The 18345-nt window shown below is 41.9% G+C and overlaps 1 protein-coding gene across 2 annotated transcripts; it reads left to right on the top strand.

Moving 5' to 3' along the window:
• Positions 1-1320: 1320 nt before the first annotated feature.
• Positions 1321-10875, top strand: b3galnt2 (beta-1,3-N-acetylgalactosaminyltransferase 2). Of its 2 annotated transcripts, none has more exons than XM_030442890.1 (12): positions 1321-1607; positions 2245-2389; positions 2780-2880; positions 5600-5799; positions 6049-6144; positions 6861-6971; positions 7086-7164; positions 7729-7912; positions 8250-8375; positions 8552-8711; positions 8811-8867; positions 9830-10875. In XM_030442890.1, exons 1-12 carry the CDS (start codon positions 1499-1501, stop codon positions 9965-9967), a joined length of 1506 nt encoding a protein of 501 aa, XP_030298750.1. In that variant the 5' UTR covers positions 1321-1498; the 3' UTR covers positions 9968-10875. The 2 variants fall into 2 exon arrangements, with proteins under 2 accessions (XP_030298750.1, XP_030298751.1); XM_030442891.1 differs by having other exon boundaries at positions 1323-1607; positions 2263-2389.
• Positions 10876-18345: the final 7470 nt, after the last annotated feature.

Genomic DNA, 18345 nt, shown 5'->3' with positions numbered 1-18345 from the left:
ACTGAGAATCTGTGCTTGAGCAATTTTCCAAATTGAGCATTAAGCCCCCAAAGTGTACGCAAAATACATGAGAATAGTAATTTCTGATAAGATTATGTATCTACAGCCACAGCATGCTGCTTCATTTTAGCTCGTGACATTACCTCACAGTGCGTGTCATGCCAGTGTTTCCCATTACATTATTATTTTTTCTCCAGGATGGGTGGTGAAGTCTTTAAAATAACATTCATGCAACACTGGAACTCCATTAAAATCAATACAAATGAGATATTTACAAGCATGGCAGCAGGCGCCTTTGGTGTCGCAGCCCGCTCCTCCTCTCCGGGAGAATCGCCGGCTCTCTTAGAGTCAGAAAAAATTCTCCTCAAACAACCCTCTCCATGCACAATGGATTCCATTTAAATGATTTATGTGCGGCACACACAGTAACGGGTTTAATATGTTCTAATCTTAAAGCCAAAACATGTCACCTGGGTTTAAGAGGAATAAAATGATTCATATGTTAATTTTCTTCTTCAGCTCTGATGCTTTTTCTCCCTTCATTACAAATTCACAATACAGACTTAAAGCAAAACAAACCAAAACAAGTGACACCTCTTTCTGTGATAAACATGGGAAGCTTCACCTCAGAAACACTGTTTGTGGCTGCAATCAGTGTTTTACTGTTTCAATTTACTTCTAAGGATAAACTATTTATTGTGCTTACTACATCATTCTGTTTACTTAAAGTAGTTTGAGTGAAAACTAAAACTGCATGGTGCTGCTAAATTTTTCATGGGCTCGTGAAAAATGCTAAAATGCATGGTCGAAAACCACCGTGGTGCACAGATTTATGTTTTCAGTTATACAAAACCATTGCAGGATGAGACAGATGGATAGAAATCCTGCAGTATATGCAGAAATGTCAAAAAGGAATACAACACATTTTGTGTTCTCATTATTTTGTCTAATCTGTGTATCACAGTATAAGTTTATTATATAAATAATACAAACAGTGCTGCTACTGGTGAGAATAATCCTGTGACCCAAACTTTGTTATAATTCATAACAGTTATTTTTCTATCATTTGTTTTGCTGCCTTGTCATTATATGTAAAAACATAAGTTAAATCCTTGCCAGATGTACTTCATTGAAATTCAAACCCAGACTGAACCTTTGATGTTTTTTTGTTGTGATGATGTTTTGATTTTGTCCCATCAACCCCCCTAAAGATTCTCAGCTGTAATATCTTTTTAAAATTACAATTACGTTCAGTGCGCAAGAGAACTCCATCTCCCACAGTACACCGCGGCGGGGCTCCTCGCCTCCCATTGGTCCGTCTCTCCGAGCAGCGGAGGCAGACATGAGGCAGTGGTGAGAGCCCGGCGGAGAGCTGCGGAGCTGAAATGAAGCGCACACACGGAGCGGCTCACACCACCGTGCTGTTCCGTGCGGCTCAGGAAGAGGCTCCGCGCCGCTAAAGCTGAAGGCTGCTCCGGCTGAGTGAAGGGCTCCGTCCATGCGGAGGCTAGCGCTCATTCTGCTGCCCTGTGCTGTCGCCGTCCTGGTGCACTTGTGGTTGGCACATCGACCCTCCTCCACCCCGCCGGACAACAACACACACTCGGGTACTTTTCAGCCTCAGCCCCGGGCTTCACCTCCTCACAGCCGCGCAACTTTTTCCCCTTCTGTTCTGAACCGAGCGGCTGGCTAACTTTGCTTTTACCGCCCCGGTGTGTGTGTTGTGGTTGTGAGTTTTGTGTGGGAACAGGTAGTTTGCGCTTTGTGTGTTTTGAGAGGGAAACACTGTGAGTGTAACAGTTCAGTAGTGTGTTGGGCGTTGCTGGGATAATCTCACGTCTGGAGACTGGAGCGAGCTGAGCATCTCTGCCTTGTTCCAACTCCTGAGCTCCGTGCTGCTCTCAGATGGATTGTCACTTATTATCAGGGGCATAGTGGAGAGAGAGAAGCAGCTTCTTCTAATCAGAGGAATGTAGTTTAACCAGCTTTTGACGAATGAATACAATTTTCATGAGCTCAATTATTGGATGTTTCTCAGTGAGTGAGTGTTAACCAGTTTTCTGAGGCTGCCAGGATCAGGATGTGGAGCATAAATCAAGCATGCATCAGAGTGTGATTCTTTAGTTGTTGTTCATCATCTCTGGTTGTTGCCTTGTAGTCATATGGTCATATTATACCAGCTCATTATCACTTGGCTTGGAATGACATCCTGTTTTTTTTTTGAGGTTTGTTAAAGTGTTTCAGTCTCTGTCTCCGATCCAGATGAGGCGTTACCTTTCTATGAAGTTTTGGTGGGAGTGCTGTCAGCGAGACACCATTATGAACTGCGACAAGCGATAAGGGAGACCTGGCTGGGCTACCTCCAAGATCACCCCCACTTCCAGCACAGGTCTGCAAGGGTGGAGCTCTTCAACTCCACCTATTGTTTATCTTTGTGTCTCTTTCTTTTGCTTCCAAGGCCAGATTCATGAGGTGGGAAAAATAAAAGCCCGCAGCTGGCAGTAAATAACCGTCTGCCCCATCAGTGCTTTTTATCTTTACCTGACCGCCGGCCGATATTGTTCTCTCTTTCATTCTTCCCGTTTTTTGTCCATTTCCTACTCATTCAGTGATCTGAGCACAGATAAGGTGTGATGGCCTTTAAGCAACCCTCAGTAACCATGGCAACGGAGGGTGGATGGACAGACAAGCTTTAGAAATCTTGCAGCCTAATATTGCACACACACACACATACACACAAAAGATGAATGCAATAGTGTTTGTGCCTATTTATTTCCAGAGTGGGGGTGAAGTTTATTGTGGGCGAGCATGGCTGTCCCATTCCAGAGGAGGACAGAGAGGATCCGTACTCGTGCACTCTCCTGAACTTCACCGAGCCAGGTAAAAAAAACAACAAAAAAAAAACAAATCTGCCTCATTGCACACACGTTAATGGGCGGACATCTGCAGCCGGAATGCAGGAAAGATGCCCCGAGTGCAATGTGTTGCTCGCATGTGAGGCAGGCGAACAAAAGTGGAGCTCAGAGGCAGAATTGCAGGAGCAGAGTTGAAAGAATGAAAAGAAAGCTTGTTCAGAAAAGAAGTAAAACACCTTTATTCGTGTTCACCCACACCTCAAGGACACTGTTCTTTTTCTCTCCCTACCCAAGGCCGAGGCAGAAATCTCACACAGTCAACTCAGCTGCTGCTGCTGCAGCCGCTACTACAAGAACTGCGTGTTAACACTTGAAAAGTAAAGCTATAGGAAGCACTGACGCACTCTATAGGAAATAATTGAACCGGCTCACTGTCAGAATGAACGTCCGCAGTAATTGTGATGTCTCTCACCTTCACAGAGTCAGTCCTGTGCAGACGTTTCACTACTTTTTCCCGTTTGGTTTCAGTGTTTGCTGCCTTAATGAAAACATAATTACCGCACATCAGAATAGGCTCTTTCAGACGACGGCCTTTAGGGTCAGAGTGATGTTTTATTTTTCGGCCCATTCTCTGCTCTCCACAGCGTTAATGGTTGTAAGTGTTGACGTGATTTGCGTTAGAATCGCGGGCAGGCAGGCAGGCGGGCAGGCGGGCTGTAGTGCGAGATGCTCAGTGTGATTGGAAGAGGAAGAGACAATGGCTGCTTTTAAGCACAGTTGGGTACCTGACTCAGGAATCAGGTCAAAGCACACGTTTAAGCGGACAATTAATTGTTGCTGAAATCTGTTTGTGCGTGCTGCATTCATCACTGGGAGTTTTCTTTGGGACTTCAATAGGGTGAATGCTAATTAGCTGTTTTTGATATTTCTGTTGTCAAAATCTCAATGAGGCTGAAAGAATTTGAGACTTTAGTTCTGATACAAAAGTTTGATTGATCTTCTAGTCAAAATGTTGTGACAAGAGCTGAAACGATTACACGTATTTGTCAAATGACACCCAATTAACAGACAATTAATCATTTAGGTAATTTATTTTAAAAGAAAAAGCCTTTTAATACGCTGATTCAAGCTTCTGAAATGTGAATACTTACTTTCTTAGTCAGACAAAAAACAAGCAGTTTGAAGAAGGAGAAACATGCTGTATGTCTTACATCAAATATTCATCAATCAAGTGAAGAGAATAAGAGAATGCACAGATTGATTTTAACAGTTGTCTTGCAGTTTTAGTGTTGACTTGATTTGCACAGAACATACTTTACTGCTGAACTGTAACACTACATCTGCATGATATGGTCAAAGAATCATATGGTGAATATTTTGACAGATATTTCAGTTACAGCACAATTCAAGGGGTTAATTCATCTTGTCGTCTCGGGATAACAAAGTTCCTTTCTCCAGATCTTGTGAAAACAAATTAATTCATCAACACAGAAAAACAGGGGAAATAATATGTTTGTCCCACAACCGTTGAGGGGTGTCTGCAGATTCACGATTAGTCGCATCACAACTTTAATGTTCACTGACTTAAATCAGCGTTATGTAGAAATTGGCATTTTGTGTGATCTGGCGCCACCCACAGTTTGAGGGGAACACCACTGTTGTAAATACAAAGCTCAGGTCTGTAACAGTTTGTCAGATGTCATGTAACTACAGACAAATCTCATGAAGTCATTACAAGGTTATGTGTTGAACACTGTGATCCTTCCCTCTCACTGAAGTCACATAGCGCAGAAACAAGTGATGGAGGGCTGCGACAGAGACACTATTCACTCTTTTACCACACACTGTTATTTTTAATTAAAAAAGCTTCATATTGTTGCTTTAAAACTGGGTATCAACATTAGACTCTGCAGCACTACAGAACTTTCCTATAATGACGTTTCACCTCTGTCAAAAAACTGCAGCCTGTTGCAATTTGGACTTTGCACTTAGCCATAATGTGATTTTGATTATATCTCCATTTATTGTGCAGCCACGGTAAACACTGTAGAATATCATAAACCCTGAGTTGTTGCCTCTTATTGAAAAACATCGCCAACAGAGGCTAAAAAACATCTGCTGTTAATTATTTGCGATTTATGTCGCGTTTTATTCATTTTTCCTCAAAACAAAGTAGGAGTCTCATGCTGTCCAGTGCCAAGAGACGCACTGCTGCTATTTATTTTGACAAGTAAGCACAAACTAATCATTTATGTTACGTGTGTATAGGAATAATGAATGTATCCTCACACACTGCTAAAATCCTGCCGCTCACTTCCACTCAGTCAGTGTGAAAAACATTGGGTTTTATAAAGCGCCGCTTTCTCTTTGTGATTCTTCGCCTCTAATTGACTTAATTTCGGAGTGAGCAGCAGAACTTATGTAGAATGCATAGAAAGTAAAGAGGGCCCCTTCCCATTAATAGCCTTGATCTTTTCATTGATCTCTGGGGTAATAAACTGCTCTTTTGTAATTAAGAAACCTCGCTCATGAGCAGAAGCTTGCTTTGAAGACAGCGGTCCTAAGAACCCGCTCCTCAAACTGCTGATGGTGTAGCTTTACCAGAGTCTTCCTTCTTCGCTGAGCGCTCTCCCTCTCCCCGACTCGCTCGGTCTTCATCACCGAAAAGAGACGGTCAGCACGTTGGGATCGTAATAAATATCTTGTGTGCTTGTGCAGCAATCTCTGCCGTCCCTCTGTTCCAGTGGCAGGCCAGGATGCAGAGATAGAGATCGTGATGGTGTCTGACCCCTCGGTGCTCGTCCCCGCTGATGTGTCGGCCATCGCCCTGGATTTCAAGGTCCTCCACCCGGTGGTGATCACCAGGCTGGGGGTGTTTCCCAGTGGGAGGCAGCCTGAACTTCAGAGCAATGTGACCGTGAAGCTTCTCCAGCTGGACCAGGAGGTAACACAGCCTCGACCTCGGCACATACTGTTTCAAATATGCTGCTTTCTGTGGGCATTCACAGCCCGGAGGCAGCTGGAGGACTCTGCTCGTACCGCCTCAGATATTTACGCCTAAACTCAGAAGTCATTTTCGATTACTCGTCTTTATTAGATATAACAGTCTGTGGGGTAGTATTCAGTGTAGAAGAAGGTAAATTTGCACATTCATGAATTCTTGATGATGAGAGTTTTTTTTTTTTTTTTGCAGGAGGCCGTGGTCACTGCTCGCTTCAGTGCCATCAGCACAGGGACCTTGGTGAACGGGGTGTGGTACAAACCAGTGGAGCAGTTCATCTTGCCTAAGGTCAGTTTCTAACATGTACTCCGTCCCCACCTGACTCTGGAAAATAAGGTTTCATACATTTATAGCCTTAAACCTTAAACTGAACACAGCCAAAACATCATCTCTTACATTCTTCCTATGATTAGTAGCAGATTATTGCACATCGTAGGAAGCATACTAGGAAATTGCTTTATTCATTATTTCTCAGCAGAAAATAAAACGCGATTTCCAAGCTTTCTCTGGTTGAACATTTCATGCTTGTCTCACCTCTGATCACACTCAGCGTTTTAATGGCTGTCGTCACAAATGTTTGTGTTTGCACCTGCAGCAGTGCACAGTGATGTCACACAGTCCTGAAGTACATGTTAACATTACTGCTGCAAAATGAGAACTTAAAAGACAGTAACGACAAGATTTTCAAGGTTGTTGAATTGTGCTGCATTTACATGGATACAAGCAGAAAGCAAGCCGCTTATCATCTTACGATCATGATGATGCTACAGTGTCTTGTAATGGCGTCTCTGTCTCAGCTACTCCACCCCCCCATCACTTGTTTCTGCACTATCAACCTGAATCACGTCTTAAGTTTTTAAGCATGGATTATAAACTACCCTAAGGTGACGTCAGTGTCCTGCCGGTAGCTACGGCCCTGCATACAGTATGATATCATTCAGTTTGAAAACTGTTGGACTGAACTACAAAGAATCAGTTGTCCTTTTCTGTTTTTTTTTATCTAGGGTTTTGAAGGAACACTTGTTTGGGAGAATCTGGACTCCGCTGGATTGAGCACAGTCAACTCGTCGTCTGTGCAGCTCAGTGACGGAGGAGGTGTCCTAAAGATCTCCTCTGTGCGTATTGATGCTTTGTCAAAAACGAAAGGCTACAGAGTGTTCTCCCTTTAAGGTTTGAAGTGAACGAAAAGTTCAAGAAGATAAAAACTTTGCTGTGTCCTTGAATTGCAGATCGCAGAGGGCATATTGCCTCATAGAAGTGCACTTGGATTTCCTGGTTTGGCTGGAGGCTTCACCTTTACTATCTATGGTTGGTCCAGCAACAGAATTAATTCTGAGCTTTTTATAAAACTGGTTGTAAAAGGATTCCCAGTCCCTATGTAAAAATAAAAAAAAACACTGTTTAACTCTGGCAGGTTATGAGATTATCTGCTTTTTCTCCTCAGGGCTCTTGCACATGTGCCAAATGTGATAATAAGATTTTCTTTCCCCTCTCTACTGCGTTGTTACATTATTGATTGTTCTGTACCTCTTACATTTTTTTTGTTTGCATTTAAGTTTATCTAAGAATGAATTTGTAATCATTTTGGGGAAAACAACATTAAACTCACCATCCAATATCCCAAAAACAGAACAAATGATCCATTATGTGAAATGTTATAATTGTATTATTTTGTTTTGCCAGTAAGTTATTATCCCTCAAAGGTGCTTTAATGTGTTCAGACCATGTGTGAATAAAAAGTTAATTTGTTTTTTAAGATTTCATTTTGGACAAAAACTCATCTCACCGTTCCCCTGAATTTCAAATTTTTTTTCCCCCATTACCCCCATCATGAACCTCTCTCTGCCCACCCCCCCGCCACCTGTGCATCAGATGGAGACGGCCTGTCGGGACTTCTGCGGGGCCGTCCAGCCAGGATGGAGCACCATGCCTCCAGGCTGAGAGAGGAGGATGCCGCCTTGCAGCAGGAGAGCCTCCGGCACGGCGACATGGTGTTTGTAGACGTGGTAGACACCTACAGGAACGTGCCTTCCAAACTGCTTCAGTTCTATAAATGGTATGCCAAGTGCTAATGACTCGATTCTCTGTCTCCAAATTGCCTGGGCCCTCGGAGGAAATCAGCAACCTGAAATGAAAGTGTGTCGTCGCCCTCGAAATGTCTCGCTGTTACAATCACAATTGCAATCACTCAGTCAGGGAAAAGTACAGTAGTGAGTCATCGGATAGCAACATATACGGAGTGATTTTTGGCTTTGACTCGACAAGTATATTATTTGTTTGCGCGACCTCCTGCCCTTCACTCTCAGTGGTATTTGAAAGTAAATCCACTCTGGGATATTGCTAAAAATCAGAAGGTGGGCTTTAATTAAGTTTGCAAATTCCCTCTCTGGCAGGTCTGTGGGAAACGCTGACTTTAATCTGCTGCTGAAGACTGATGATGATTGTTACATCGATGTGGACTCAGTATTAATGAAGATTGACCACAAGGGTCTTAAGCGCAGCAATTTCTGGTGGGGGAAGTAAGTACAACTTAGTGTCCAAACTTATGTATTGCTCTTGGTTGTCCGTCCACTTGTGTTTAACTTCAGTACACTCTTTGGTGAACTTAAGATGAAAGAAACAGGAATGCTCTGTTGAACAGTGATGTGTCAGACAGACGGTATGTGATGATGATTTATCTCCTGTCCTGACCCAGTTTCAGGCAGAGCTGGGCAGTGGATCGTATTGGGAAGTGGCAGGAGCTTGAGTATGCCAGTCCAGCCTACCCGGCGTTTGCCTGCGGCTCAGGCTACGTGGTCTCTCGTGACCTGGTTCAGTGGCTCGCCGACAATGCAGATAAACTGAAAGCCTACCAGGTAGAGTACCTACGAGCAAGTGACTGTGTGGGGGGGGGGGGGGGGGGGGGGTGGATCAGGACAGAAAGTCCTGAATGTAATGTGAGGAATGTTTTACAGGGAGAAGATGTGAGCATGGGGATATGGATGGCAGCAGTCGGACCACAGAAATATCAGGTACAAAAAAAATTTGCTTGAATGACGACCTGATGAATCACTATGATCATAAATGATTTGCATTATTGAAAAAAATTCTAGCATACTCAAAATGTGACTTATTAGACCATGTCAGGGACATAATGACAGACTGTCCAGCGCTGTCTCTGATGTGTTTACAGTCCCAACATTTATCAAGATGAGTAGAGCTGCAACAATTAGTAATCCAAAAACAATTGTTGCCGCTTATTTCGATTACCAGAAATGTCTACCAGAAAATGTCAAACATGTCCTGGTTCCAGCTTTTTAAATGTGAGGATTTACTGCTTTCCTTTGTCATTTATGACAGTAAATGAAACGTTGCACCAGGTCTTAATGGGTTATGGATAACATAATGAAAAAGGTTGAGACACCAGTAGTAGTTTGTTGTCAGCCTGAACAACCTGCTGAGACTCATGTCGTGAGCGATGAGACGAGACTCTGTTTTCTTTGGGTCATCAAATAAAACTTTGTAAAGCATTGATCATACAAGTGAGTGACGTCTGAAGAACCTCTACAAAAGACAGAAGCTAACAAGAAGTAGGGCAGTAGATCATTTATCCTCACATTATTAGCAATGTGTCAGTGCTCAGGGCTCAACAAAACACTAATACACTCAAAAAGGAAAACATTCAATTTAGATGTGAGTTACGATAAATGACTCAACTCCTCTGACTCCTAAATCTCTCATTTAGCACAGCCTTAAATACATTTTTAGCATTTCCATGCACAGGTTGTACGAGCATGTGATAAATAAAACCCCTAAAATCAGAATTTTGCCACCGTAGTCTGCGTGAGCTCTCCAACAGTTCAGTTCCAGCGTATCAAAGGTGCATGTTAACAACTACACCTGAGTGAGACCTGAACCTGCGTCTGGATGATAACAGGATCAGTGTGTGTGTATGTTAATACAGCCACTGTCCTGCCCTGTTTTCTGATGACAGGACCCCGGCTGGCTGTGTGAGAAGGAGTGCTACCTGGACATGCTGTCGTCTCCCCAACACACAGCTGAGGAGCTGCACATCCTCTGGGACAACAAGCGGGCCTGCGGGGACCCCTGCGGCTGTCCCTGGGGCCACTGAACCTGGTCCTCACCACACTCACCAGGTGGCGCTGTGGGTAAAAATGCACTCAGCACCGGTTGTCTACTTTGTTTCAGCGGTTTCCTTAAAACTGAATCATCTCAGACTTTTATCAGTTATTATTATAATTATGATATTATAATGAAAAACACTTAGATTTTTGAGATGTGTTGGAAAATAATGTGAAAAACCTTGAGATTCCATTGCAGGTTCTTATTATATTAACAAAATGACTGTGCCAACATTATAAACCATTTGCAGCTTTAGAATATGTTAAAAACTCACATGTAGCTGTAGCATACTGTCAGTATTTTTACCATGAACTCAGTTATTACGTTTGAGGTTGAAAATGTCTTAAGCGGGAAACCGTTTCTTAAAGGTTGTTTTAGTCTTGTGATAACTGACGGGGACAGACGAGAACCATGTGCAATACCAGCATGTGACATCATCGTGTACAGAATCATTGCCGTAAGATTTGAGTACTTTGTAATATTATAATTATTGGTACTCTGAATACTTGACACACTCAATCCTTTTGGTTTAAAAAGGGACATTTGTTGAAATTTTAAAGACAATTGTTTTACGTTGATATATTTTGTAAATTATTGTCTTTTCATTCTCTTCACTATTTGTAGATTTATGACGAGCTTTGTCACAAACACACACAGTTTGTACTGTAACTGTCATTGTGCAAATAGTGATGTGGCCTAACTGTATTTGTTAGGCGTCATGCTGTTCGTACGTCCACACTTGTGATATTTGACACAGATTTGAATTGGTGTATTTGCGACACGCGTTTTTTGGAACTCGACCGAGCAGTCAGGGTGTGACTGTGAAATAGACTCACTAGTTTAATACTGGTTTTATGAAAACTCTCCTCACAGGAAATAAAGAACTATTAAGAGAGATTAATGACTTCCTTGTTGTTTATTTTTACGGTAAACTAGGTGCTGGGGCTCGAGGCTGGATCCTTTGTTCACTGTTAGCGCTGCTCAGTCGGCACAAGAGAAACACAGTCGGCGGGTACGTTCTGCTCGCGCTGCTGCATAAGTTTCTCCAACTTAAAAGGGATATGAAATCACTTTGATGTCTCGTGGTGATCGTTCGCCTGAGACAGTGAGCCCGACACCGCTGGAACTGACGATGCAGGAAACCTGTGGAGTGTTTTTTTTTTTTTTTTTGCTCCACATTGATCAGCGTGGCTTTGTGTTAATCAATAGGACTGAACACTATACCTTATAAGGTTGATATGAAGGTTTGTTTTAATGAGCCTCCCATGAGCATATGCTTTTAGTTGCTGCAGCGATTTGTTTGTTCACTGAAGTATAGCCCCCTGATTGATGCTGAGTCGCCAGAATCGGATTGCCTCACTGTATATTTTTGTAAATAATGAAAGATGATGCAGAATATTTTACTAATGGAGGATAATCCAAGTCGTTTATTTCATTTAGGCCTGTCTCACCTGCCAAGAAATCTATTCCTGCAATTAACCTGACACCGGAGCACACATTCCTCTTCCTCTGAACCACCGCCCCCGCACACCCCCCCTCCTCCTCCTCCTCCTCTTCCTCCTGCTCTCCATCCCCATCTTATCCTTTCGCCTCCTCTCTTTCAGTGAGCTGCATGATAACAAAGTCATATCCGCATCTGTTCCACTCTCCTACGTAGATAAGGATGGCATTTTTCACCCCATCTGCCTCTCTCATTGATTTGGCTTCATTGTGAGCCAAGAGAGAAGCGTGGAAATAACACACGGTGCACGGGGGGTAAAAAAAAAAAAAGGCTTGCTTCTCATTTCTGCTCCACTGCTTCTTTTGGAGGATGAAGTCAGTGGAGTTGTCTAAATTTTGATGAGCACTGTGGGGATATTGTCGCTCACTGATGTAAAAACTTTGAATTATTAGCATTTTGTATTTTCAGAGCTATGCTCCAAATCGTCTGCCTGCTTTTATTCCCCTCGTTTGAATGAGTCCTCTCATACATAGCCATTCAACCAGGCCATCAAATCAACCACAACAGCCTCTGTCATAATAACTTGAGACAAATTGTTCTGTGTTTATCTAAAGATTGCGGCTGTGTATTGTTTTGTGAGTCTTGTTATTCACCACGTTTTCAATATCATATTTCACCTCATATCCTGCCAATGTACAGTGGGGGGTGTTTATACTATGTGGGGAATTGTGTTCTCCTCATATTCGGAGGAAAATGCTCCTCTATTGGCATAAGCACGAATTAGCTGGTGTGAAATAATGTGTCAGAGGGAAACACTGCTCAAGAATTCCTTTGTTCTCTGAGAGATCAATATGTGCAAACATTAAGTTTTCTCCTGAAATTGGACAGTTTAAAAGGATTAAAGTAGAACTAGGACAAATATTATGACAACAGAACGAGGCATAATGAAAAGATTTGACTCATATCAGCGACCCTGAATATCTGATTCTTCCATATGTTTGATATATCTATATCTATCTATCTATCTGTCTATCTGTCTGTCTGTCTGTCTGTATCTATACATCTATATATATAAACCACACACGTTTTGAATCTTTTCTGCCCCTAAGCGCGTGTGTAATCATCTCTAAGCGACGACAAGAGTACAATTCCCTGAACCACTGACTTATTTTCACTCTATTAATATTTTGCCATGAAAGTGCAATCATCCGTTTAGCCTGTGACAAGCACCGCTCCGAGAAAATGGAGGGAAGTTGGGCGCTCAAGTTAATTGTATTTATAAAATCCTTTTCATCTCGAGTCTCACCTCTTCCCAGAACTCATCTCTTTTCGCGCTGCAGATTGAATACAAGAATATGTTGACATTTTAAAATTTGAGTTTTGGTTTCCTGATGTCTGGCTTTTTGGAAAACACTTCTGTCTGAATGTACCTCCACAATCCAATCAGAGTGTGAGTGCCCCCAAAGAACACTCACCACGTTCCCTATGATGATGAATGCTATTATCCATGTGATTATAAACTGGATGTTATCTAACAGTATACACATAGAGTGGTGTAGAGATGACATGTTCTTGAAGGCTGACCTGGAAGCTTGCATCGCCCTAGTGCCCCCTCGACAAAAAGCCTATGGGATTTCTGAATTGGATTATTGATTCTCACCAAAAATAATCTCTGCAGCAAACACAAAATTAGGACATTTATACGGATGAACAGCACTTTTTTGATTTTCAAAGCGTAAATTAAATTGCTAGAAGTAAAAGGTGATGCTCGGCTATGAACAGTCTACATTTTGGTGGCATGACTTTGACATCTCTGCTACGAACCGTCCTACTATACATTTACTAAATGTTTTCTATAAACTGATCAAGCTACAAGTTGTTAAGTTAGCGTTAGAATGGTTTGTAACTGAAGTCGGACGAGTGAGTAGATGAGTCTCCGTGTTTCGGTGTGATGACGTATAACATCTGTGATAATTTCTGTAGTCTCATTTAGCCTCTTGTTTTAATCATGTAGGCGCTTCATAATTCACTTTATGGGACATTTAATGATGTGTTTTCTGTCGTAGAACAAAACGTGGAAATATCTTAAGCCTGTGGTTTCCACAGACCGTATTACAGGCATTTAACTGAAAACCCATTCAAAAAACCCATTGACTACACACGACACCACTCTGTTATATGAAACCATGTCATCTTTCAGTATTCTCTCGTGCAGTTGAATTGTCACGGTCACCTCGCACCACTTCCACTTGGCAACAAGCTGGTTGTTTCAAACTTTCATTTGTTTCTTTCAGCCAACTATATCAAATGTTTAATCATCACTTTTAGCCACGTCTTTGAAGTGCTTATCCCTTGCTTTAAACTATTTCAGCTCTTTATTCATCACTTTTAATTATGTTGAACTGTTTATCCATTAGGCCTACTACATAGCTTTTTTCTGTTCATCTAATTCTTTTAGCTAACTATTTGTTGATTTATCACCTATAGATATTTCTAACTGGTTATCATTAAGGTTGACTATTTAACTATTTTGTTAGTAATTTATTACTTTTAACTAAAGAAATCATTACTTTAAGCTAACTAATTTGTGTTTTTATCATTAATATTACTATTAGCTAGGCTAACAGTTTAGCTAATGTTAACTATTTCATATAATTATCAATTGACATTTCTTTAAGCAAACTATTTCAACTGCGACTGTTTATTCAGTACTTTTAGGCTCAAAGTTAACAGTTAAAACAGTTGGCTGAAAGTTTCAGCTAACTGGTTTATTCAGTACATTTAGCTATATTCTCTGCTTTTAGCTAACTATTTCATACAGGCTATTTATCCATTACTTTGGACCTGATGTTATTTCAACTGTTTTTTCCCAATATTTAGGCAACGTTAAGCTACTTCAATTATTTATTAATGAATCTTACTTGTAGCTAACTATTTCAGCTGTTAATTGATAACTTAAAGCTGTTTTAAATTCATTACTTTTAGCTGTTGCATATTTTTATCTTATAATGTTACTTTTCGTGATCTATTTCAGCCGTTTAATCATTACTTTTAAATAACTAATTTACGTATATATCTTTTAACGTCACTTTTGAAACAACAGCAATTCATCTATATCGCTTTTGATGAACTATTTTAAGTTGAATTCTCTGTGACAATGTGGTGACAGCTGACTCTGGATGGGCAGCCGCTTATTAACTAGCATTCACTCAGCATCATGTAGGAGTGCCTCTTGGTGGTACAGGGATTCAGTGTTTTAGGCGTTTCAGAGTAACTACTATTTAAACATAGTGCCACTGGGCGCCGTTTAGTGCAGTTGGTAGAGCGGCGTCCTCACTGCCACGGCCCTGGGTTCGAATCCCGGCCTGGGGCCCTTTGCTGCGTGTCACTCCCCCTCTCTCTCATCCTGTTTCCTGTCTAGTCTTCAGCTGTACTACCAGTAAAGCCTTACAAAGGCCAAAAAAATACTTAAAAAAAAGAAGAAAAAAAAAAAAAGCCTAGTGCCACTCTGAGGATCATATGCCACCAGTGCAGGCATGTGTTGCACTTAATGTCTCATTTTCACAGCACTGTGGAAACATACAGTACATCACAGATCAAACTGAAACCAACTTGTGGTGTCGAAGTAAAGACACCAGAATTCAGATCAGGCACAGTTATCCCAGATCTTAGAGAGGAGCTTACAGTCTGCTGAGTGGCGTGCATCTGCATACTCATTCAAACAACCCCAGATTCTTAGACTCTCCTCTCACAGCGTTACACACTGCTGTCAATCAGCCCCCACTTCTCCAGCACCCCCCTCCTCTGTGCGCGCTAAAACGAGGAGGAAATCATTTATTCATGACACCCGGCATCTAAAACCAGTATTTCTGACTGATTCTGATTCACAGGCATGAGGGGATATTATTAGAAACACAACTATGCCCTAATGGGGCAACATTTTCATTCCCAATTTGAAGTCGCTCTCTCTCTCTCATTTCCATAGCAGCCACAGTGTCTCGGCCTGGTAAGGTTACGGCTGTCACTTTTTGCAAACATTTGCCGAACACAGCTGTGAAACGTGTGACACTGTGGATCAGTAAGTTGGTGATACAGTGGGTTGGAGATTGGCCATTAGACTGCACTCATATTAAGAGTGATACATTGAGGTTTACGAGCGGTGCTGCAGTGACAATTCAGATTTACTATGAGAGTGTTTGTGAGAGATAATTAGTCATTCACTCTGAATCGGTTACTGAACCATTACGGAGCCATTACTGACACTCGTTCTGTCTTAAGAGGATCATGAATTAGCTCAGCGGTCTGATGACGAGATTTTTCGGAAACCTCTCAATCATTTGATGTAACCTGATGCAACTCCATATATAGAATAAATGTCATGATGTCAGCTATGTAAATCTATCTGCCCTCGGTTGAGCATTAAAAGGGCACCGCAGCAATTTATTTTTGCGCTCGCACAAGGTTGCAAGATACAGATTTAATGCTGCCTTCAAACAGGGTTGTGGTTATCGTGTTCACGAGGAGAGTTCATGGACTACTCATGACCTCGTCTATGGAAACATTATGAAAGCTCCAAGGCCTCGGGTTGTGATCTTTGCAAACAATTTCAGAAATGGCGGAGACCATGGTTGTTCATTTTTTGGTGGATGGTAAGCTAATGCCTGTCATAGTAGCCGTATAGAGTTTTTCTTTGTACTTTTGTCATATGTCTGAGGAAAATGCTCACTAACTTAATATATATGAACTGAACATAGTATGTAAAATCCTTCCCTTTAATCAGCACACCGTTGCCGTCACTTTCAATTCAAAGACGACAGCTTCGTCTCGGCTGCAATAATTGCAGGTGGAGACAAGTGAGTACTTTGTTATTCCTCTTCATCCCCGGTGGGACGCGGGGTGGGCGCAGTGAGGTTTTTACAAACAAGCGCAAACTGGCAGAATTATGCATGAGGACATGAATTGTTCAGGGAGCAGTGACATGAATATGATAACCACACTGATATAAATACTGTGAACTAAAAAACGCTCTTTAATACGACTGTGGATCGAGTGACATTAAGGGATTAGTCTGCCAATATCTGAATTTTTTTCCAATAGCAAATTTAAAAACAAACAACAATCTGATCCTTGAGCTTATTGTTATGTACCGTGGAGCTCTGGCGTTGTCCAAAAGCAACTGAAAAAACATCATTGTGTCACACCGTTGAACTGGTTGACATGTTTGCTCAAGTCCATCGTGTTTTATCTTACGTCGGTCCTATGTGTTCTCTGCATTGAACCCATCCCTGTGGAGTTGTGGGCAACCCCAGATCAAAGTGGCATCAAAGGGCACTGGCTCACATGTTGTCATGGTTGGGGTGGGGGGGATACCCACAGAGAACATGCAAACTCCACACATCTATCTATTCAGTCATTCTTACAACCATAATTTGGTCCACTAAAATTTAGTAGGTGTAGAAGTGAGCTGGGCAGTAAACCAGGTGTAGGCTGGCTCTGTCGGCGGAAGTCTCTGGTGTGCTGCGGTGATCTATGGGCTGCACAAAATGGAAGATCTGGTTAATTTTATCGCTGGGAAGTTATTTGGCTTCATTTGCTGAGCGGTTTTCAAATGAATCAGGACCGCCTCTTTATAGAGTTCTCTTTCTGGATTGGATGAAGTGGGCAGGGATACCAGAACATTTATTTTTCTCTTTTACTACATGAGCAGAGGGAGGAGAGTCATGGATTACTGGCCAAACACACTGTAACAGTGATTACTGTCGGAATATGGAGCTAAAAAACATCGCTAACTGCAGCGATTTTTTTTTTTTTTTGAATACTTTATTTTGAAACTTACTGCAGCTTTATAATCAAATGTCAAATTGAAAGTATTCAGCAGTGTGGTTGGCGGTTTTCTTCTAAAGCTCTTGTAGAGAAATAAAATGTTGTGCCAGTTGCTCAGCAGCCCTACAGTGAAGGGCTGACATCTCCAAAGTGTAAAATGTGTTTACGTCTGTCAAGCAAAGTGCACCAAGTGAAAACAACAATCTCAGGAAACTTTGCCCAAGTGAGAAATTTTTAAACACAGCATCGTTGCCATTCTGAGCAATGAGGTTTTTCAAGATTTTGTTGTTGCCACAAGAATATTTATGAAATCTATTGAAGTGCAACAACAAAACACCACCGACGTGTAAAGTGCAGCCCAGTGATAAATAATCCAAAGCTTGCAGAGGATGAGGGAGACTGAGAGAGACTGAGTGAGCCACGTCGCCCCTCACACAAAAGCTATTCTGTTTTGCTCTCAAACACAACTCAGACGCTGTGGGTGGAGAAAATCAATCTAGCCAACCTAGCACCGGAGAGAAGGAAGAAATGAGAACCGTGAGAGGCTTTGATTATTGTGATGGACTTAAGTCAGCTCTGCAAAAGCCACTTCATACGTCTGTTTATCAAATCAGGAACGCATTTGCATCGCATTTCCCTGCACTTGTGGCTGCTTGGAAGGAAAATTAGGAGAGGAACTGCTTCCCCTCAGATTTTCAAGAATTTGGCATTTTGATGAATAGATGTATTTTCAGAGAAGCCACAATTCAATCTGAAAGACTCATAATTATCCGAATTGCAGCTGTCAAGAGCAAGAGCTTCACCGAGTCAAGAGAGCTGTCTGGGACAGATAGCCTCTGTCCGCAGCTGAGGAATAACTCTCAACAGTATGAACAGAAGCCGCAGATAATACAGGATTTAGATGACTGGTGCCTTGTGTTTCAGACCAGGCTTGTAGCTAGAAAAGGAGCGCGTCTATAACAAGCAGCCTGTGTGAGCGTTCATTCAAGGTTGCTCAAAACAAAGTACATGGCAGGCAGCTCTGTAATAACTCGAGTCAGCCGGTTCGCCTCGCAGTCTGTACTATTCAGCATGCAGCAACAGCTGCCTTGGAAAAATAAACG

This window comes from Sparus aurata, chromosome 15, assembly GCF_900880675.1.
Source record: "Sparus aurata chromosome 15, fSpaAur1.1, whole genome shotgun sequence".
In the NCBI taxonomy this organism is placed as follows: domain Eukaryota; kingdom Metazoa; phylum Chordata; class Actinopteri; order Spariformes; family Sparidae; genus Sparus; species Sparus aurata.
This window is presented reverse-complemented; position numbering and strand designations above follow the sequence as displayed.

Excerpts from the sequence above, each read along its gene's own strand:
- b3galnt2 (XM_030442890.1), top strand. The coding sequence starts at position 1,499 with ATGCGGAGGCTAGCGCTCATTCTGCTGCCCTGTGCTGTCGCCGTCCTG. Across the intron at positions 6,145-6,860 it reads AGCAGTTCATCTTGCCTAAG|GGTTTTGAAGGAACACTTGT; the intron begins GTCAGTTTCTAA and ends TTTTTTATCTAG. Across the intron at positions 6,972-7,085 it reads GTGTCCTAAAGATCTCCTCT|ATCGCAGAGGGCATATTGCC; the intron begins GTGCGTATTGAT and ends CTTGAATTGCAG.